Source organism: Strigops habroptila, chromosome 2 (genome assembly GCF_004027225.2).
Source record: "Strigops habroptila isolate Jane chromosome 2, bStrHab1.2.pri, whole genome shotgun sequence".
NCBI lineage: Eukaryota > Metazoa > Chordata > Aves > Psittaciformes > Psittacidae > Strigops > Strigops habroptila.
Window position 1 is genome coordinate 121,601,363 of NC_044278.2, and position 23,364 is coordinate 121,624,726.

Here is a 23,364-nt window from a genome sequence, read left to right on the forward strand (position 1 = left end):
AAATGGTCCAAATATCCTCTTCTACCATGATTTATTCCCTGCCTCGTTAAAAATCCAGGTTACAAATTATACTCTTGTCCTTTTAAACAGATTGACTTCTTATAGAAGGAATTTCAGATTGGGTTTAGGAAGTAGATGTAGAACATCCAGGGAAACACGACCCGGAAACAACAGGGACCCAGGGGAACAATATCCAGGAAAGCAAAGAACAGTTTTGGCTTAAATAATTGCAGGAATTGAAGAGATGTTCCATCGTTTTCTATTTTAAGTATCTTTTCTTTCATTCATCCCAGAGAAGAGTCAACTCACCTTGATTTTAACTGATTAGATTTTTCCTATTCATATCATAGAGTCATGGAATCCTGGACAGGTTTGGGTTGGAAGGGACCTTAAAGCTCCTCCAATTCCAACCCCCTGGGCTCAGCATACACGGAAGCCGGGTCATGGGGAGCTTCTCCTCACCCAGCACCCCAAGTCCTTCTCCTCAGGCTGCTCCATCCAGTCTCCCCCAGCCTGTGTTTGTTTTATCCTACCTCAAAAAGTAGCTCTAGGAAGGCAGACACAATCAATACCAATGTCAAACAGCTGGAGTTGACCTTTTCAGGCCAATGTATCCCTGCCAATCCCCAATTTCTCTTCAGGCCACCACCCACAACAAAGCTTTTTTTCCCCTCCTTTAATTAAAAGCACTATTGAAAACTGTTTGCTGCTGTCCTGGATCAATTTCTTTGGCCTCAGGGATTTTTGGCAGTCTATAGCTCTCCATTTGGGAATCAGCTTGTACCACAGAGTACATAAGGTTGCTCACTGCTCCTGGGTTACACACGCTACATCTCGCACGTTGCCTGCACAGCTGGATTAGTGCACACATCTGGGAAACACACTGGGATGTTTGTATCATGGTGTTCCAGAATTCCAGGGCTTTCAAAATCAGCAGTTACAAGTCTGCAAAAGGCGTGAAACCAGCACCATGGTGTCGACAAGGTTGCATTTCTAGAGCAATGGGCTCATCCTGATTCACACTGAAAGGAAGCAAAAGCCTAAGCAATAATTACCCCCTTACAGTGGTATTTCATACCAAATAGTATCCCCATTCAGCAGCCTCTTCCAACTGGAGATGAAGAAAGAAGAAAGCTCAAGCTGCCATCAGTGACACCCTGCAGTGAGACCCATCTCTGTTCTTCCTTTTCCTGCCCAAATTAAAGCAAAGGGACTGGTCAGAGCAGTAAAACACAGGCAAGCACACACTCAAATTGACTAATGTAAGGTTATTTGGGATTTTCTCTAACTTAACCATCTCTTCCCTCCTCATCTTTGAGAAGATGCATCACCCTTCCCAGCTGGAGGTCTCACCCTTACACATCTTTCACATCTGCCTTTCAGGGCCGTTTTAACACCTTTCCAGATGAACAGCAATAGCACTGCCCCAGTTAAGAAAACTGAAAGCAAGGGCTGAAACACAGCACGGTGATGAGTTGGGCTGGGGCAGCCTGGGGAAGAGAAGGCTCCTGAAGGGGAGCCCTTAGAGCAGCTCCAGTGCCTAAAGGGGCTCCAGGAAACCTGGAGAGGGGCTTTGGACAAGGGCCTGGAGGGACAGGCCAAGGGGAATGGCTTTAACCTGCCAGAGGGGAGGTTGAGATGAGCTCTGAGGCAGAAGCTCTTCCCTGTGAGGGTGCTGAGGCGCTGGCACAGACTTTTCCCAGAGAAGCTGTGGCTGCCCCATCCCTGGCAGTGTTCAAGGCCAGGTTGGACACAGGGGCTTGGAGCAACCTGCTCTAGTGGAAGGTGTCCCTGCCCGTGGCAGGGGGTTGGAGCTGGAGGAGCTTTAAGGTCCCTTCAACCCAAACCAGTCGGGGATTCTGTGACTGTAATGGCTACAGCATCTGACCAATGGAATGACCAAGTAATGACTGCCCCCAGAAACACCCCCTTTCCTCCTTCCCCTCCCCTTTACGCTGAGCCCTAAATATTTCCAAGTGCTGAAAGATATTGAACAGAAGTTACTTTTTTCTCCTAAAATAAATATGATTCCCTGAGGCCTCACGGAGGTTCCATCCAAACCGGCCTTTTCCAGCCAAGATGAGTCACTTTTACTGCAGCTGAGCATTTGCTTAAGGCACAAAGAGAAGTTTTCCTCATTCTTACTGTTAAGAACCAGCACAGCCAGAATGCTGCTGCTGAGGAAATTTCCATCTCATTTTCCCATGTAAGAATCAAGTGCCTTGAACTTCCAGCAAGTCTCAAACGGCTCAATTTCCAAGCAGAATGTTTGAAAGGCTCAATATCTCAGCAGTTTCCAACCACTTCCCAAAACCAGAATGGGGTGACATCAGCCCTTTAGCTCACTAGACAGCCTTCAGCACTCCAGTGGTAAAAAAAGCCTGCATTTCACAAACTAGAACAGACCATAAGCTGGGTCTTACAAGCCTAAATGGATGGGAGGGAGTGTACATGAATATTCATGACTGTCTGGTGCAGAACAGCAGGAAAGGAAGCAACAGAGTCGAGTGAACTAGAGTGATATAACAAGGAATGACACCTACCCAGCAGCTGAGCACGCATCAAGCTATTATGTGGATGGCTGATATCATCTGCAGCTTCTTTTCACATGCCACAACAACAGGGACACAAAGGAAACAAGTCCATTTTTACAGGAGGACAATTTTAAACACTAAGAATATGGAGAAATGATGCAAGCAGCCTGCCTGTCAGAGGTATTGCTGCTCACTCAGTGCTTTTCCTCTCAGAAAGAGGGGGCATCATCACAGAGTGGTTTGGGTTGAAGGGACCTTAAAGCTCCTCCAGATCCAATCCCCTGCCCCGGGCAGGGACACCTTCCACTAGAGCAGGTTGCTCCAAGCCCCTGTGTCCAACCTGGCCTTGAACACTGCCAGGGATGGGGCAGCCACAGCTTCTCTGGGAAAAGTCTGTGCCAGCGCCTCAGCACCCTCACAGGGAAGAACTTCTGCCTCAGAGCTCATCTCAATCTACCTGTCCCACATGAGCTCTATTCATTCATGTTGAGTGCCTGACAAAGAGGCAGGAACTATTATGGGTTTCCCTTTTATACCCGTACCTCCTGCTGTGAAAAACTGAACCATCCAGATAACAAGAACAGAGTTTTTCCCCTCTACACATAAGCAGTTGCAAATCTATGGTGAAGAGCTGTAAATGAGAGTGATGTGAATGTGATGTGATAACATGATTTTCCTAAAGGATTCAAAATAGTTATGGCAAAAAAACCATCTCCTGTATCTCTATTTGTTACAGCCCCAGGAAATCAGGGGAATTTGCAGCCCCTTGAGCCTCAGTGAAACATCTTCAGACAATAGACACACACCTTCATCCCTGTAGCCCTGTGTCCAGCGCTGAGGCAACAGCACAAGAGGGACGTGGAGCTGCTGGAGCGAGGCCAGAGGAGGCCCCGGAGCTGCTGCGAGGGCTGGAGCAGCTCTGCTCTGGAGCCAGGCTGAGAGAGCTGGGCTGGGGCAGCCTGGAGAAGAGAAGGCTCCTGAAGGGGACACCTTAGAGCAGCTCCAGTGCCTAAAGGGGCTCCAGGAAACCTGGAGAGGGGCTTTGGACAAAGGCCTGGAGGGACAGGCCAAGGGGAATGGCTTTAACCTGCCAGAGGGGAGATTGAGATGAGCTCTGAGGCAGAAGCTCTTCCCTGGGAGGGTGCTGAGGTGCTGGCACAGACTTTTCCCAGAGAAGCTGTGGCTGCCCCATCCCTGGCAGTGTCCAAGGCCAGGTTGGACACAGGGGCTTGGAGCAACCTGCCCATGGCAGGAGGTTGGAGCTGGAGGAGCTTTAAGGAGCTTTAAGGTCCCTTCAGCCCAAACCAGGCTGGGATTCTATGAAAACTACTGTCCTTACAACTGGCTGTTGAGCCCCTCTCTTGACTTCAGGCTGCAGTGGTGGGACACGGACCGAGGCAGCGCCTGTTCACAGACCATCGCTGCAACAGGGAGGGAACAGACAACTCTCAGCCAACAGGAAACACCTGAGAGAACCTCCTCAGCATTACAAGGTATAACCTGAAATATTCAGAGCACAACTGATTGTATAAAAACCTAACAACTTCCCTTATAAAGGTCAGAGGAGAGCCTGTCCGGCTGTCCTGAACACGAAAGGATGCTCCTCCTGGTGTCCTTTTGTGCAACACCTGCAGAACATTCCCATCATGATCTTCATCAGGATGCTCACCCATCACTTTCAAGCAGCACACCCCAAATCTTGCTCAAGCTCACCTCAGCCCCCCTGACACTGCAGCTCCTGCCAACCTGCCTGTGCTACCCAATGCACTCACGAGCTGCACACAGGAGTAACGTGAAGCCTGTGTTCAACCTCCCATGTGCATTCCCTAGGGACAAGAAAATGGACATGAAATTGCCTCTAACAAGCAGAGGAACAATTCTCCCAAAGGATCTACCTTTCATGCAGCCATTCCACCCAGATCCGAATGGCACGCTAGGAGAAAATACCTAATTTAGTTTCTCTGCTGACAGCAAGATACTGAAGGATGATGGATAAAAGCCTTGCTGTGCCACTGATCTCAGCATTCAGCTCCACACACATGTATTTTGTGCTGTCTCCAGGCATTTTCAGACCAGCAACAGAAGCAAAGAATTGTCACTGGTATATGAGATTTGGCAGTAGCCAAAGGGAAAAGAAAGAGGCAGAAAAAGGTATTTTCTAGTCTCAGTCTTTGGTTTTAAGTCAATATTAGGCTATTTGCTTTCTTCAGATGTATTAGAATCCTAACTTATTTAGTACTACACTTCTTATTGCATGAGGGAGATGCAGTAAGTTTTATGTGGAATGTGGTTATCTCTATTTATCAGTAATAAACTAAGCCATGTATTGAGAGTGAGCATTAACAGCCTGTAGCAAAGCAGAGCAGGAGGCAGAGCCTAAATGTGAGCTGGACAAGGCTGCCCTTGGTATTTGTTACATGAAAGGTTCACTCAAATTAGTAAAAAGCTATGGAGACAAACCACAAATATCGTGACTTAAACTGGGGATTCTTTCCCTAATTAAAGCCCAATAAGCACCAGCACAGCTAACAAAGTAGAACACTACCATAGAATCCCAGCCTGGTTTGGGATGAAGGGAGCTTAAAGCTCCTCCAGTTCCAACCCCTGCCACGGGCAGGGACACCTTCCACTAGAGCAGGTTGCTCCAAGCCCCTGTGTCCAACCTGGCCTTGAACACTGCCAGGGATGGGGCAGCCACAGCTTCTCTGGGAAAAGTCTGTGCCAGCGCCTCAGCACCCTCACAGGGAAGAGCTTCTGCCTCAGAGCTCATCTCAATCTCCCCTCTGGCAGGTTAAAGCCATTCCCCTTGGCCTGTCCCTCCAGGCCCTTGTCCAAAGCCCCTCTCCAGGTTTCCTGGAGCCCCTTTAGGCACTGGAGCTGCTCTAAGGTCTCCCCTTCAGGAGCCTTCTCTTCTCCAGGCTGCCCCAGCCCAGCTCTCTCAGCCTGGCTCCAGAGCAGAGCTGCTCCAGCCCTCGCAGCAGCTCCAGGGCCTCCTCTGGCCTCGCTCCAGCAGCTCCACGTCCCGCTTGTGCTGTTGCCCCAGAGCTGGATCAGGACTGCAGGGGGGGTCTCCCCAGAGGCAGCAGAGGGGCAGGATCCCCTCCCTTGGAATATGACTGATTATGACTGCACAGGTAAGATCTCCCTTGATACACACACCAGGCCTTATAACTGTGACAAATACACATGCTGATAAACAGCTTTGTTAACTCTTGTGGGGTTTGTTAGTGATAAGCATCACTTTTCCTCCCAAAATGGGAAATATATGAGAGAGCACAATGCAAAAACCTTGTTCTCTGTGCTCCATCATTGCCATGAAGAAATGAAGCACAGACCACGGGTCACTCCTCTGGTTCCATCCCACAACCACTGAGTTTAAAGGCTCTCACAGCTGTAAGGTGTGTAAAGAATCAGACCCCACACTGCAAAGCTTTCATATAAAAGCTGGGGAGGTTCCACCACATTCACTAACCTGGAGCCAAGAATGAACAGGAGTCAGCCCCTCACTACTCTCTATTAAAATTAAGGGAAATAAAATATGACAGTTTGATTACTCTGTGGAGATAGTAAAATAAAAGGAGCAGGAAAACGTTACCTCTTTAACACAGCTATAAAAATACCCTTTAAAACACAAGCCTGTGTTCTGCAGATGATGCCACTTGTTGGCTGCAGACGAGCTCCAAGTGAACCACACAACACAACCAGAGCTGGTTTCACTGTTTTCAAGGTTTCTAACAACAACAGAGGCACAATTCATGTCACAAGAGGAGGACCTGCAGGCAATTTCAGTTTTCCTCATCTGCTGTAACACCAAACATGTGGGGAAGTTGCACAATGCCACTTCAGGAGGACTTCCAGTCTTCTGTTAGTGAGAACATCTGGCACCCCTCAAGTTTAGAGCTCCAGCTTCCATGATTTTCTATGGAGAAGTGTTCTGCTTAAAGATAGGATAAAGCAATTGAGTTCTGAAGCAGCAGAACCCTGCCCATTTCTGAACGACAAGCTGGTATGGGAGCCAGAAATGGTCATCTTCTCTCTATAGCAAACCTAGGTAGGAGATTGCCCTTGGGGAAAGAGAGTGCTAGAATCTTGTAAAGATCTGTAGCAAAAATACTACCATGGTATGAACAACGTATGTATGGAAACACCTGCAACAACAGGCAAGAGCAGAAATAACAGAACTGCACATGCTAATTGCTACACACTGTGGTCAATGTGGTTGCACTCAAATGACCACATGGCAAGAGGAGGAAGGTTAAACCCAAGACAAGGTAAAAGATCAAGAACTGGGTAAATTCTAAGATAAGGAAAACAAAAGAACGGGGAGACTCAGGAATTCTGCCCAAGCCAAAGGAGTGAGCAGCAGGTCAGGGAGGGGATCCTGCCCCTCTGCTGTGCTCTGGGGAGACCCCCCCTGCAGTCCTGATCCAGCTCTGGGGCAACAGCACAAGAGGGACGTGGAGCTGCTGGAGTGAGGCCAGAGGAGGCCCCGGAGCTGCTGCGAGGGCTGGAGCAGCTCTGCTCTGGAGCCAGGCTGAGAGAGCTGGGCTGGGGCAGCCTGGAGAAGAGAAGGCTCCTGAAGGGGACACCTTAGAGCAGCTCCAGTGCCTAAAGGGGCTCCAGGAAACCTGGAGAGGGGCTTTGGACAAGGGCCTGTAGGGACAGGCCAAGGGGAATGGCTTTAACCTACCAGAGGGGAGATTGAGATGAGCTCTGAGGCAGAAGCTCTTCCCTGTGAGGGTGCTGAGGCGCTGGCACAGACTTTTCCCAGAGAAGCTCTGGCTGCCCCATCCCTGGCAGTGTTCAAGGCCAGGTTGGACACAGGGGCTTGGAGCAACCTGCTCTAGTGGAAGGTGTCCCTGCCCGGGGCAGGGGGTTGGGACTGGAGGAGCTTTAAGGTCCCTTCCTTGTAATGTTACGCTGTGAAGCAGTTTGGTGAAGCAACAAGTTTATTATGGAGACATGTAATACATACTGAATGCCAAGTCACTTCCAGCCTCATCAATGGTTTCCAAACTAGATTCATGGAATAAAGCCAAAAGAAGAGAAATTTGCTCCCCTAAATATTTACTCTGCCTTTAATTTTAACTGCATGTTTATTTATTAACTGGGTGCTGGTTTGGTTGGGGTTGTTCTTATGATTTCAACTGCTTTAATGGTACACTTGCTTCTTACACAAAAAATTTGAAGCTATCAAGTTTTAAAGCCCAATTTTTCAGCTTTATTCATGTCATGCAAGGATAGCTTAATATGCACTTTATATATGATGGCAGTTAACATCTATGGGGATTAATTCACCTTTTGAAGCATGCACTACAGATAAGCTGAATCATTCAGACGTCCCATTAAAAACAAGTGCAGCATCAAGCAAGAATCCACCCAGAGACCCTCAGGAATTAATCATTCCTAAATCCAGGTTTTACATCCCAATATTTTAGTTTTAAACACCCAATTATCGGCTTGTAAAAGACTCGGAAGATGTAAAACACTACATACACAGAGCAGAAGCAATCAAGCCTCAGACATCACATTGGAAGTATGGATCCCCTCTTTATGGAGTGGTTCTGGTGAGTGTTGCTCTGCACTGAGCTCCTCCTGCAAAAGGGGAAGGAGCCCAGAGCTGCCCCCCAGCACCCCAGAGCTTCCCCCAGCACCCCAGAGCTGCCCCCCAGCACCCCAGAGCACAAGATTACAATCACAGAGTGGTTTGGGTTGAAGGGACCTTAAAGCTCCTCCAGCTCCAACCCCTGCCACGGGCAGGGACACCTTCCACTAGAGCAGGTTGCTCCAAGCCCCATGCAGGCTCTCAGCCTCTCTCCAGAACAGAGCAGCTCCAGCCCTCTTCATACCACAGATGAAGCCTGTCCCATAGGAGACATTCCTCATTCACAGTCCATGGCACACAACATGCAAGACTCTCTATAGCCATGGATAACGTTGAGCTGGCAACATCCTCAGGCAGAGGATAGCTATGGAAAGGAGGACAGAAAATGGGCAGCCACCCGAATCTGTATTTCTGGAGTGAAACATTCAGGAATTCTGCTCTTTGGAGCACTAAACGTTATTCCAATGCAAGCAGAACCAGCATACGCTATCATCTAGCTCAGGGAACCCAGGCATCGTCTCCCTGTGCCACAGGCTAAAGGGAGTCCTTGAAACAAGCTATTGCTCGATTCCTAAAGCTGCTTTGCCCTTGACAGCACAAGCAGCAATGCTGTGTCAGCCTTTTCAAGCAGCAAATTAGGGAAGTTTCAAGAGACCTCTTAAAACGCTTGAGGTTTCCACCAGCTTCTCTTCCCTCCATCCTTCACTTCCTTGAAGTTCTGCCTAATGTTTCCCCAGCACCATTATCCACAAGCAAATACTTCCTCCTGCTCCCTCCTCGTGTTCCCACCTACCTGCCCCATCCTGCCCTCTCGCACTGTAGTAACTTTGGTCCTGCCTGGAGGAAGAAGAGGAAAAGCTCCACACAGCTACCTCCACAGCGCCTCCAGCTTATTCACACCTTTAAGGCAGCTCTGGAAGGACTAAGACTTGACCTCTACTCTTTTCACACAAGAGGTGCTTCCATAAGAGCTCTTTTCTCTTACACTCATTCTTCATGATGACACACAGGTGGGTATCTCTTCAGAACAAAGGTCTTAAAATAGTCCTCATTTAAGGTCTGGCTTCTAAGGAGGCAGCCTGTAAGAGTACATTGTGTGCACTTGCATTAAGCTCACCTCTCCACACAGCACAGCACGACCTGAGGCAGCGTTTGCTGATCCAAATTGACAAGGAGAATACCTGGGGACTGGTGCAGAAATAACCCGAGATGCACACCATCCTCTGCACGACACACTTGGCTTAGTGTATATGATGCAACTCCACAGCAACACTGGAGGAAAAGAGCTGGTATCAAAATAGAGGAGGAGATGTCTAACTGTGTGTGCTACCAAAACCCAACCACAAACCATGAAACCAAAACCATGCAGAACCTGAGAAAAGCATGACTTGAGAAGGTGCGCATTCTGGTCTCCTCAGACATTTGGGTGAGTCCTACACGGCTACAAATAACTCATGGTAAGGATTTAAAAGGAGTACGTCCCAACACCACACTGTTCCTCCTTCCAGCTCTGCTTCTCTGCTGCTGTACAAGATGTGGATGGGCTGGAGAACGTCCAGAGAAGGGCCATAAAGATGATGGGTGAGGAAAGGCTGAGAGAGCTGGGACTGTTCAGCTGGAGAAGGGAAGGCTCAGGGAGACCTGATCCCATGTGCCAGGAGTTAAAGGGGGGCTACAGAGAAGATGGAGACTCCCTCTGGACAAGGATTCCCATGGGAAAGCCGAGGGGTGATGGGCACAAGTTCCTCCTGGGGAGATTCCCACTGGACACAAGAGGAAAATGTTTCCCACCGAGAACAAGCAGCCACTGGAATAATCTCCCCAGGGAAGTGGTGACTCCCCAGCCTTGGACACTGTTAAGGGTGTGCTGCACAGGGTGCTGGGCATCCAGTCTGGGTCATGCTGTGCCTGGAAAGGTTGGAGCAGATGATACCCAAGGTCTCTCCAAGCTGAGGTGCTACAATTCCTGAGCTGCTCCAGCTTTCCTCCTGGGAAACAGAACAGAGGCCACCAGCACAGGCACTTGATGCTGCCTGCTCCACCTGCACTGCAAATTAAGAACTTCAACCTCAAATGATGTTCATCCAGCACAACAACTTTCAGCCCTTCAACATGCAGATCTCTAAGCACTTCCTACTGGAGACACGGAGCTCTCAGGAAGGAGCTGAGGTCAACTGACAACACATAAACTTGTTCCTTCCCAGTTGCGTTTCACAAATGCCTTGGAGAGAGGCCATGGAGCCCGAGGGGTTTGCAGACCCGAGCTTTAATACTCATCCAGAAGAACTTAAACACAAGAAAAGCCTTTAAAAGATAGGAATTTGGTTCCAAATAGTCAACAAAACCAGTTTTGGTTTCTTATTTTTTACTAGTATTCTGACCTTTCCTAGAAAAAAGCTGTTCCAAAGAGCATTGTAGGGTTCAACTCCTGAAAATAAGAATGAGCTTAGATGAGAAACTGGGTTTGAAGCAGAAAATGCTTTAGAAGACAATTATCTACGCTCCAGCAGTATATTCCAGAAGAACAGTCCCTTCATGTAAGGGCTCTAAAGACATACATCAGTGAAGTTCCTATTTAACTATAATATTGACTTTTTAAGACACACAGAAAAGACTCGGTTCTAACTTTAGCAACTCCTTGGATAAACACGCACAGAAGGTAATTTGGGGTCTTCAGGCTGTCACACCTACAAACCAGCCTTAAGTGCACCACAGGGTTCTCCAAAGACCTCAAAGACAACCACCAGACACAGAAAGTCATTTGTTTGCCATTAAGTTGCATAAAAGAGCTGCCACCAAGTCAAATGACACCTGGTTGCTGTCATCTTCCTCTGTGCAGCTGCTGGTGGCAGTGGGGAATTATCTGCTGAAATGAAAGCATCAGAGAGACGCAGTGTAAAAGCACTTGAGAAGCATCAAATAGGGGAAAAGCACTGAGCTGTTTTGAAACTCCTTCAGAATGTTTCACGTAGGACACTTCTTCCCTTCCTTCACTTTCCCAGTCCCCAGAGCGTGAGCAGCAGGTCAGGGAGGGGATCCTGCCCCTCTGCTGCGCTCTGGGGAGACCCCCCCTGCAGTCCTGATCCAGCTCTGGGGCAACAGCACAAGAGGGACGTGGAGCTGCTGGAGCGAGGCCAGAGGAGGCCCCGGAGCTGCTGCGAGGGCTGGAGCAGCTCTGCTCTGGAGCCAGGCTGAGAGAGCTGGGCTGGGGCAGCCTGGAGAAGAGAAGGCTTTACTTCAACATAGTCTGGAGTTTAATGTTTTGGGGGGGGAACAACCCATCTGTCTCCCAGAAAAAACAAAACCTCCCTCTTGTATTTTTAAATGGAATTGTACAATTCCAAAGGCCAAGACTGTATTTAACTGTAAATCGATTGCTGTGACAGTCCAGCAAGCCTACAGATAGACAGGGGCAACAGCTCAGCCCCTTGACTCCTGAACATGGAAGGGAGAGGGCAGAATTTTGGAATCATGGTATTAAAAGACTGCAACTTTTCACTGGGAAAAGCTTTTTTCCAGCCTGCTGTTACACTGCAGCATCCAAATATAGAGGTGGATTTTATGGGACACACAAGCTTTTTTGATCTGCCTCCTGTTTATGTAGTTTTAGGGACAACCCATCCCCTTCTCCGAGTCACACTGAGGTTTGAGAGGAACTAAAAATAAAGCGGAAAAGAACCATGGTCCCACAAGGTAACTGTATGATGCTGGATAAAAGCCACTCCAGTGAGTGCTCAGCAAAAGAAAAAGGCAAAAGATAACTTGGGAAGAAAAATGGGAAAGCTAGGAAAAGAGAAAGAAGGGGGACAAAATTATGGCTTGTATATCTGCAAGATATGGAGACCTCAGAGCAGCTTCTAGTATCTGAAGGGGGCTTCAAGGATGCTGGAGAGGGACCTTCATCAAGGACTGGAGTGATAGGACAAGGGGTGATGGGTTCAAACTGAAACAGGGGAGATTTAGGTTGGATCTAAGGCAGAAGCTCTTCCCTGTGAGGGTGCTGAGGCGCTGGCACAGACTTTTCCCAGAGAAGCTGTGGCTGCCCCATCCCTGGCAGTGTTCAAGGCCAGGTTGGACACAGGGGCTTGGAGCAACCTGCTCTAGTGGAAGGTGTCCCTGCCCGTGGCAGGGGCTGGGAGCTGGAGGAGCTTTAAGGTCCCTTCATCCCAAACCAGGCTGGGGTTCTGTGATTCTATATGAAGGACTGATACAAAGAACCACCTTGGAAAGCTGAGAAGGAATTACAAGAATCTAAAGAGGTGGGGGAGTGGAAATGAGGTGAAAGAGGTGAAAACCTCTTTGTGACACATTCCAAGGCCAGGGGGGTAAAAGGAACCTCAGGATTTCCTGGAGATGACCCACCAAACTCAAACTTTCTCCAGCCATTCCGAGCCTCTCCAGCTGTGCTCAGCTGCTGTGCTGAAACCTTCCCCCCCAGCTTTACCCATAGCAGCAGCAGCAGCTCAGCTTTACTAAAGCCAGCCTGGTTTTTATGCAGACACAAGTGATTCTTCAGCCATTTTGAGTGAGGCAAGGACACAAACACACACAACTGCTTCAGCAGCAAATGCATGAGGCTGAAATCAGGGAAAACCACTGAAATCAGGTAATCTAGCCATGAAAAATAAGGCAGCTCTGCTGCCTGGGGAAGGCAAGAAGGGGTCAGAACCTTCTTTGAAAGAGAAGCCACTGCAGGACAGCCAATTATTCTGTTCTACATGAATTGAAGTCCTTTTCATCTGCTCTCACAATACCCGCTGCATGCAGCAGGAAACATTACCTGCGCATTCAGCTGCTATTCCAAAAGGAAGCGCTCTCCACTCACCTGCATTTCCAATGGGATGCCCTCTCCCCTGGTTCCGAGCTCCTGCTGCTCTCTCCAAGACTGACTGACCTCTGTGCACACTGTGCTTTTGCTCCCAACACAATAAATTGTGTTCTGTCGATTCCCTCCACCACTTCAGACATCCACCGATGAGTCAGTCACCCACCTAGTTCTGATTCCTCTGCTCAGGCTATTAAAAATCCCCTGCCAGCACTGACGAGGAGGCTGCTCGCGGCCATCTCAGTGCCAGCAGAAGAGGACAGTCAGTAATGAGTATTTCCTACCTACATCTTCATTAAAACAAACGAAGTGCCCAACCCCATGCGCTGAAGAAACACGTCTGAGCTCAGATTAACACACCACTGCCTGTCCCTGTCTGCACAGGCAGCTTCAGAGCCTCTGCAGAGCTGAGCTCCCAACCTCTCAGCAGGAATTTACTTGTCTTGACTCCAGCAGCAGCTATTTAGACCCTCAGGCAGAGATGGAATCATGGAATGGTTTGGGTTGAAGGGAGCTTAAAGCTCAGCCAGTTCCAACCCCTACCACAGGCAGGGACACCTTCCACTAGAGCAGGTTGCTCCAAGCCCCTGTGTCCAACCTGGCCTTGAACACTGCCAGGGATGGGGCAGCCACAGCTTCTCTGGGAAAAGTCTGTGCCAGCGCCTCAGCACCCTCCCAGGGAAGAGCTTCTGCCTCAGAGCTCATCTCAGTCTCCCCTCTGGCAGGTTAAAGCCATTCCCCTTGGCCTGTCCCTCCAGGCCCTTGTCCAAAGCCCCTCTCCAGGTTTCCTGGAGCCCCTTTAGGCACTGGAGCTGCTCTAAGGTCTCCCCTTCAGGAGCCTTCTCTTCTCCAGGCTGCCCCAGCCCAGCTCTCTCAGCCTGGCTCCAGAGCAGAGCTGCTCCAGCCCTCGCAGCAGCTCCGGGGCCTCCTCTGGCCTCGCTCCAGCAGCTCCACGTCCCTCTTGTATTGGGGGTCAGTTTGCATTGGATCAAACTGATGGCAATCTTGTCAATCCTCCATCAGCCCCTACTTGGGGCTTTGCCAGTGAGACTGCACCTCCAAGGCCCCTCTCACAGCTATACATCTATTCCAGGTTTAATTTCCCTTCCCTTTGTGTTGCACAGATCAAGCACATTAAGAAAATGAACTGGCTGTAACTCAAACCTCAGTAGAGGTAAGTTCAGGAAGCAGAGTAGGAAGCATTTAGAGGAATGGACTAAACTGGCCTCTGCATTCATTACAGAAAGGTTGGAGTGGAGGTTTTTCTTACTGCAGCAATTGCAGATTGCTCTCCTGGAAGCAAATCATTCAAACCACCACTTAGCAGGATAAATGACATTCATTTGGACAGTCACAAATGTTAATAGCACAAAGGTTTAAGTGGTCACAATTCAAGAGATAGAAAAGACCAAGTGATAGTGAAGAACATTCATTAGCAGGTTTACCTGCACCTTCTACTGGTTCTGGACATGTCTGAAGGCAAACAGCCACCTTCTCACCAGCACTGCTCCAGTATTGCTTCCCAATTCTTTCCCTTCTGAGCAAATATGCTTCAGATTTCAAGCAAAGCCTTAATTCTGTGTGTTGATGACACCTACACACGTCTGGATGAGAGAACACTACGAGCCTGCAAGTCTCAGAATAGCTCCATGGCATCTCCAGGGGATACTGGCAGCAAGTCAAGTCATGGAAGCTCTCAAAGAATGTCCCAACTCCCTGTATTGAAACGGAAGCAACTACCACGGGTGATACTGGTGTGCACCTGCACTTGTGCAAGTGGCTAAGGGCAAGCAGGATTCACCTGCAGAGCCACCAGTTTGACTCCAGTGCTGCAGAATGAGGCATTTCCAGCTCTGGTCTCTGTGAGGGGATTAAAGGAGGAAGTTACAATGTGGAGAAAAACGTCCTAAAAGAAGGAAAGCGACTTTGGAGCACATACTCTGTTTAAGTGGTTCTCATCACTATCATGAGTCGAAAGGATTTTGTGTTTGGCTTTGTAAAAATACTACAAAAGTAAAACTCCAGGACATCACACAGTGTATTCCTCACCTTCCCTTGTGCACACCACAAACTAAACCAGTTCACATCCCGCTGGGTATGCCAGGAGCCCAAGAAGTCTTTCAAAACCATAGAGGGGACTGGAAACCATGTCCTGGAAGAGCGGGGCTGGTTCAGCCTGCAGAAGAGAAGGCTCCTGAAGGGGAGGCCTTAGAGCAGCTCCAGGGCCTAAAGGGGCTCCAGGAAACCTCGAGAGGGGCTTTGGACAAGGGATGGAGGGACAGGCCAAGGGGAATGGCTTTAACCTGCCAGAGGGGAGATTGAGATGAGCTCTGAGGCAGCAGCTCTTCCCTGTGAGGGTGCTGAGGCGCTGGCACAGACTTTTCCCAGAGAAGCTGTGGCTGCCCCATCCCTGGCAGTGTTCAAGGCCAGGTTGGACACAAGGGCTTGGAGCAACCTGCTCTAGTGGAAGGTGTCCCTGCCCAGGGCAGGGGTTGGAGCTGGAGGAGCTTTAAGGTCCCTTCCAACCCAAACCACTGATTCCATGATTCAGGCAGCACCAGCTCATTATTTACAGCATTCCAGCAGAACAAATGTGCTCCCAGGGAACAAGAAGGGAAAGTTACACCCTTGTTCTGAAAAGTCACATAAAATAAATGGCACTATTGTGCTGTGGAGCTGAATAGGGACTTCCTTCCCAACGTGAGCATTGGGTTCTGCTTAGCACCCTCCACAGGAGGCAGCCAGAAGCAAGCAAAGGGCTCAAGAACGTGGTGACACACAAGAAACAGCCCCACACAGCCAACAACTGGAGGTTTCAGTAGCATTTTACAACCACGCTGAGCTGTGTGTAACATCAGAGTAGAAGCCTCTCCACTAAAAGCCCCTGTTCTGATGCTGTTTTGCATTTTCAGTTGGTAATTTTAGGAAGTTGGTATTTTCACTTGTTGCCAATCGATGAGAAGCCATTTCCAGCCCAAAAGGACCTCAGCCACTCACTATGGCCTTTACACTGAGTTTGATATCATCTATGTCTATTATATGTACACACATTTACTGAACCATGACATACACCACTCTTCAATGGAAAGAATTTAGATCTAGTTTCATCCAATATTTCCTTCCCAGATCAGCATTTCTGGTGATGCACTGGGCTGCATCTGGGTAAGAGTTAAACACCACTGAAACACATCAAAAAGTATTTTTTTCCACAGTTAATATTACTCAAATATTTCAAAACCCATCATGTTTTGAACATAAAAAGCAAATAGCTGATATAAAGTAATTGAATCAGTTGTTTGCTGTCCCTGGGCCCTCAATATATAAGAGCCAGAAGGATTTGTTTTATGCTGAGGGAGAACAAAGAACCCATTTGGCTTTTCAACTTCGTGTAAACTCAGTAAATAAATCAAGAAAACAGGCCTGGAATATTCTCCTTTCCTTCCAAGTCTGCACTTTGGTGTTTGCTTCCTGAGCCATTGTTCATTTAGGCTACATCCATAAATTATTTCTACTAACACATCAAACTTGTCATCATCGTGATTATAGCAGTTAAATTTCATACAGAGCTTTCAGTCCTGTCCTGCTCCATCCTTCTTAGAGTGGTTTGGGTTGAAGGGACCTTAAAGCTCCTCCAGATCCAATCCCCTGCCACGGGCAGGGACACCTTCCACTAGAGCAGGTTGCTCCAAGCCCTTGTGTCCAACCTGGCCTTGAACACTGCCAGGGATGGGGCAGCCACAGCTTCTCTGGGAAAAGTCTGTGCCAGCGCCTCAGCACCCTCACAGGGAAGAGCTTCTGCCTTAGATCCAACCTAAATCCCCCGTTTCAGTTTGAACCCATCACCCCTTGTCCTATCACTCCAGTCCCTGATGAAGGTCCCTCTCCAGCATCCTTGGAGCCCCCTTCAGACACTGAAGCTGCTCTGAGGTCTCCACGCAGCTTCTCTTCTCCAGGCTCAACAGCCCCAATGTTCTCAGCCTGGCTCCATACGGGAGCTGCTCCAGCCCCTGATCATCCTCGTGGCCTCCTCTGGCCTTGCTTCAACAGCTCCATGTCCTTCTGATGTTGAGGACCCCAGCACTGCACACAGTGCTGCAAGTGGGGGCTCACCAGAGCAGAGCAGAGGGGCAGGATCACCTCCTTCAACCTGCTGCTCACGCTCCTTTTGCTGCAGCCCAGCACACCAGGAGAGATGGCTCAGAGCTCCCCCAGCATTTCAGACACATTCATCTCGCACAAGGTAACTGCTCTCACAGGTTACAGGTGAGAGGTTGTCTTGAAAAATCTGATTGTGTTTGTATGGAGACAGCAAAATTCCATTTACTGAGGCATGTTTCATAGCACTGAGGGAATTTGTTTGCTTGGTTTGGTTTGCTGGTGTGGGGGTTTTAACCAGCAGTGGATAAAATGGGTATTTGCACATGCATGAACACAAGAAATGCTTTCAAACACCCAAATGAAGTTATCGGGTAGATAGGAAGGGAGTTACTTCCTCATAAACTGATTAGGACAGATTTTAGCCATCAGTGAGGTCGAGAAGAATGGCTGACAACTGTTGGCTCTGATAATTTCCAAATGCTACATCTTCTGGTCTAGATGAGGTCCCTCACCTTTATTTCTCTGTTAGTCCTGCTCACAGCTTCAGGAAAAGCCTTAGACATCAGCTTCATAGAACCTGGACCATGCGCCAAGTACCATCAAACACCCCAACACCTGGAGATATAAAATCCATTCCTTTCAATCAAGGGGTAAGAAGACCCTTTACTTCCAAGTTCACAAGTTATTTCTCACACACATATAGAAAAACATACCCAAGTACAGAAAGACACAGCTATTCTTCCTTTGAAGAACAGATCCAACTCCTTCAGAAGCTTCCATAAACAGAAAGGGATGAAAAGGCACCAGTAGAACAGTCACCACAAGACATTTAACTCTTTTTTCCTCCAAGCTTGATATCCACGGCTACAGAAAGGGCTGTTTCAGAGATGAAGAAGAATCCCAGACTGGTTTGGCTTGGAAGGGACCTTAAAGCTCACCCAGTCCCAACCCCTGCCACGGGCAGGGACACCTTCCACTGCACCACGTCCCTCTTGTGCTGTTGCCCCAGAGCTGGATCAGGAATGCAGGGGGGGTCTCCCCAGAGCACAGCAGAGGGGCAGGATCCCCCCCCTGACCTGCTGCTCATGCTCCAGGATCTTGCTGGGCACTGAGGTGGGACTGGCTGGCCTGTAGCTCCTGGATCTTCCTTTTTCCCTTTCTAAACACAGGGGTTACATTTCCCCTTTTCCAGTCAGTGGGAACTTCACTGGACTGCCACAACTCCTCAAATATGATGGATAGTGCCTTGGCCACTTCATCCACCACTTCCCTCAGGACCCACGGATGCATCTCATCACGTCTTGTGCACCTTCAGGTTCCTTAGAGGGTCTTGAACCAGATCTTCTACAGCAAATGGTTCTTCATCCTCCAGTCCCTGCCGTTGCCTCCTGTGACTTGGGCAGCGGGGCTGGAGCACTGGGCTTCAGCTTTGCTAACCTGATCCCTGCCTGCTCAGACAACTTCCCTGTATTCCTCCTATCCTTTCTTCCTCTGTAGGCTTCCTTTTGGTGCTGGAGTTTGTCTAGGAGCTCCTCGTTCCTCCAGGCAGGCCTCCTGGCCTTCTTGCCTGACTTCCTCTTTGTCAGGATGCATCGCTCATATTCAAGCCTCCAGATGTACCCAAGAATATTAAGTTCAGTGACTCGTGACAAATGCACACAGGCCAAAATAAACCCAAATATCTGAAAACTCAGCCACAGGAAAACCAAGACATTAGGAAATGAACTGGAGATAAGGGGATAAGATTTTAACCCACCACTAGGACAAGTCAATAGCTCTCCGGAGCTCATAAAGCCAAGAATTCCTTAAGAAGGGAGTTTAAAGTTGTACAAGGATGCGACCGTGACCAGTGTTACACCAGCCTCATGTTCCCCACGAACCACCTGCAGCTCTCCAGTTATCTAATAAGACACATCACATTGTTCAGCAGTGCCTGTACCCACAGCATTACACAACAGTAAAGTTCATTAGTGGTTTGCAAACAATTACATTTCCCAAGTTCTTACATTGAGCTTATCAGTGTTTTCAATATCAAATAAAAAAATCTCAGTTCCCGATTAAAAAAACCCCAAATGTTAAACTCATTCTAATTTTAAGATCTTATGCAATGCAGAAATGCCACCAGAAAGAGACAACGGGGATTTATTTTGCTTTCTGTACATATTAATGCCCTTCAGACTCGCTCACCAATAAAAGCTGCAGCATAAACCCATGTGATGAAAGAATATTTCTGTTGCAGTGCCCCAGCATTCAGCCCTGCCCACTCCATCTAAAATATCAATGTATTAAGAAGTAGAGGTGTTCCTATGCAAGACGGAATGGAGAATGTCATTAATATTTGAATACATACCATTATTACTGCAAGCCACCCCAACACAGGTGATGTGGTCACTAACTGATGTGACCCAGAAATCAGAATTTCTTCAACTTGAGGCATTAGGTGTGATGAAAATCACTTGCTAAAACAAGATCAAAGGCAGCAAGGAGCATACTTCCCCCCCAATAGCTCTATGTAATCCCTCAGCACAGAGCCCTCTCTGCCTTTTCACTAAAGATTAGCATATTTAAAACTGCTAAAGTCTGTATAATCTTCAATCATTGAGAAAAGTAATTCAATTAAGGTAAGCACTAGTGAAGTTGCCTTCTTTCTAGTCACCCAATGCTATATCCTTGTACTACAAGGAAAAGGAGAAAGAAAGAGAAGCTGCTTCTTCCAGCTGGACACGGATTATGTTGCAGGCTTGTGATGAAGCCACAGTACATGCGGCAAGTACCCAGGCTCGGCTGGGGAGGGGCATGGGGGACACAACCACTGGATTGCTATGGAGAGGCAATGACTTGCAGTAAATCCTGAAAGGAACCCTGAGTGATGGGATGTCATTTTGGCAACACACCCCACCACCGGGACCCATGGACCAGCATGGGCAGGACCCACAGCCAGAGCTGCAGCACGGAGCGCTCGAGGAGTTGGTGCAATAAAGAACAGGCAGACAATGTGACAACACAGGAGACAGGATTTTGGGGATGGGGGAGCAAGGAAAGAAAGGGCTTTAGATAAAAACAATCAGCATCTTAGCATAGGAAGGAGAATCTGCAGCTGGTGACGAAGAAGGATCACTGCAGTCCACACGAACGCCTCGGTACATACAGCATTGAACTCCCACAATATGGCTGAGGATACCAGCAAAAATCAGCCACTGCAGCCTCTGTGCAATCCCCCTTCCCAACAGGAATCAACCACCTAGAGATGCTTCCAGATCTCCCCGGGAATGACACTCACACAATTGCATGGAAGAGCCTGCACAGTAACCACACTCCCGTTAAGAATTTGTTAGCCATAACACGCATGGTTATTGAGGAGACAGCAGAGAAGGTCTGGGATTAGGCAGCTCTGGTTGCTGAGGCAGCTAAATCAACATTGGAGCCCTTCATAACGTTTCATTTGTCATTGTGAAGTCCCTGAATGGAAATGAAGCAGCAGCCTCCCCAGCAGCAGCAGTAGGGCATCTTTAATTAGGGCCTTCCAACAGGGCAGGCAACCTTATAGCCAAACAGGAAGCGAATGCAGCAATCCAGTGCAACAGTTGTACAAAGAGATCTTCTCCTTTCTGAAAGCTCTTATTTCTGCATTTCCCTTCACCTTCCAAACAAAGAGTGCCAAAGGGAGCTGTAAGCAAAGATCACTCAAACTCCCTTTGCAGCAGCAGAGAATAATCCCCATCATACAGAAGAACATTATTAGGGCATTTATTTTGCAGGAGCCGTTTGGAATGGGAGCTATTCACCCTTTGGACAGTAAAAAAATCCCAGAGAATGACATCATGACAGCAAGATCTGAAGAGATTCGAGCCAAATTCGGGGGGGGAAAAAAGCTGTTTCTCCATCGGAGACAAGAACCAGAGCCCACCCGTGCTGCAGCACCCATGGGCTGCACGGACACTGCCATCGGCACCGCCACGTTGAGCGCGGCTCAGTCACGGAGTCATCGCCCAGGCTCTGAGACAAAGGCAGGGCTGAAGCTCACACCGCAGCTGCCAGCAGGGCCCTAAGCAGCCCCATTCAAATCAGCTCAAATCCACCCATAAGCCATGGTCAAGACAGCAGTGGCAGCACTATATGTATTTAGGTAGGAGCGTTTTGCTCTGCTATAGCCATAAAACCCCTTCTCCTCACCCTAGATTTGATGCTATGAACAGAATGACTTAAAAGCTTCCAGTATAAACACAGATGTTTAGCCAAGAGGGCAAAAAAACCCAAACACAAAGACTTAGAGGAAGCAGATATCTGATGTTATGTCTGCTGGAACAGATAGACACGTGTAAACTATGAGCTGCTGAGGTTTAAGATCTGCACCAAGTGCCACAACCTTCCATGGAGGCATCTGAAAAGCTTCATGAAATCAAAGCTCCGAAATAAGAGTAAAACGAGCCGAGCATTTTGCAAATGCATTTGGTAATACTTAAAATCCCTATGATTGAATACCGTGGGGATAAAATAAAACCAAACAGCATCTTCTACACATGACCCTCTTCCAAAACCCTCATAAAATGGCTGGCCAAACAGCACCTCACCAAGCAGACAAGGTGACGTAGCCAAGGAATATATATATATATCTCTCTCTCTCCAAGATATCCAAGTTGAACTTGTGCTTCCTGAATCTACACAATGAAGAGGAGCTGTTCCAACCCCAGAAATAAAATGTAATCAAATAAAATAATGAAAGGAGCAACCAATAAATAGGTGAATAATTTTAACAGCTTTATCACTAAGCTCATCTCCAGGTGAGTAAAGAAACACCACGAGGGAAGTCGTTTAGGGGGGAAAATAAATAAAGACCAGGATTTCATCATCTCCTACCACACAGAGACCAAAGGTGGCTGAGGGAGCAAATACCCCACCCTGAGACAGACAATCTTTCGCACCTACTCATTATGTCAAAGATCGCTCAGGATCTGGGCAGGATTACACAAAGTATCTGACAAACGAGCTATTCTTTCTTCAGGAAACTCTCCAGAGTGAAAGGATTGAAATGCAGAATTGAAGAGAGAGGCCTTGTGCTGAGGGAGGAGAAACCGCTTGGGTTTTGTTGTTATTTCTAATTGAAAAGCCAGGATGAAGAAAACCTCCTCGACTGAATTCAGCATTGCAAGTGCCAAGACATAACTTCATGTACGAAAAATGCCGTATTTACACGGAAAAAAACCAGGAATTGAGTCTCCTACCCCCCAAAAAAACCCCCAGAGGAGCCGGGATTAAATGAATCAGCAACTGTTTCTGCAGATGTGGCCGTGGATTTGGGGTTGGTTTTATTTTAAACCACAGCTCGAGCTCTCCCTGTCACCAAAGGGGCACTGACCACAGCGCAGCCCCTGCTGGGGGGAGGCGAACGCCCCATGGCAGCCCCCCCACCGCACGGAAAGCGGCGGGGAGCGGCCGGGAGACCCCTTTTCCCCTCATAAAGCGGGGTTATGGCAAAGCCACCCCCTCAGCAGGGTAGGGGGGGGGGTCCCCTCAGGCGCTACCCCAGCCCCCCCCAAGGGTGGGTCCGCCGCGGCGGTGGGTGAATGGAGGTGTGCGGAGACCCGTCCCGAGCCGTGCCATGCCGGGCGGTGACTCACCGCTCTGCTCGCCCAGGAACACCAGCTTGAATTTCCGCAGCGGGTTGCCGAAGTCCCCGCCCGCCGACATGATGGAGGAGCCTCCACCGCCGCCCCGCGCTCGCTCCGCTCCCCGCGGCGGGACCCGCGAACCGCTCTGCGCTCGCTTGTCTTTCCACCGCCTCCCCGCTTCCTCGGTGAAGGCTGCAGGGCCGGGCGCGGAGCCCCGGCGCGGTGAAGCGAGGCCGGGTGAGCTGCCGCGGTCGCCGCCGCTCCCCTCAGGGCCGGGCTCCTTCCCCCCGCGCCTCACACCGCGCCCGCGCACGACGCCGCCCCGCCCCGCGCCAGGCACGTCGCGCTGCGTGCCGGGGAGCCACGCCTACCGCGGCGCGGCGGGCCAATCAGAGCGGGAGGGGCGGGGCTACATGGAGTGGAGAGGGCGGGATTTGGCGCCCGCTGCGTCGGGGCCGGGGGTGCGATCACTCTGGAGCTGAATGATGGCTGCTAGGGGGTGCCGGGTGCCGGGTGAAATCACTGAGTTGTCGGAGGGGAGCCCAGATGTCTGTGGGGAAAGGCAGATGAACATGGTCTGCCCACAGTGTGTGCAGCTCTCATTGGGCTGGAGCACCTCATGTATGAAGACGGGCTGAGAACACTGGGGCTGTTGAGCCTGGAGAAGAGAAGCTGCATGGAGACCTCAGAGCA

At 49.1% G+C, this 23,364-nt stretch overlaps 1 protein-coding gene across 2 annotated transcripts in view; it reads right to left on the minus strand.

The window, feature by feature from the left end:
- RAB6A (RAB6A, member RAS oncogene family) overlaps positions 1–23,027 on the minus strand; it is a 55,992-nt gene extending 32,965 nt beyond the window's left edge. For both annotated transcript variants that reach the window (XM_030476818.1, XM_030476819.1), the window contains exon 1: positions 22,681–23,027. In XM_030476818.1, coding sequence (XP_030332678.1) covers positions 22,681–22,750 — 70 coding nt within the window. In that variant the 5' untranslated portion in view covers positions 22,751–23,027. The remainder of the gene's footprint in view (positions 1–22,680) is intronic.
- Positions 23,028–23,364: the final 337 nt, after the last annotated feature.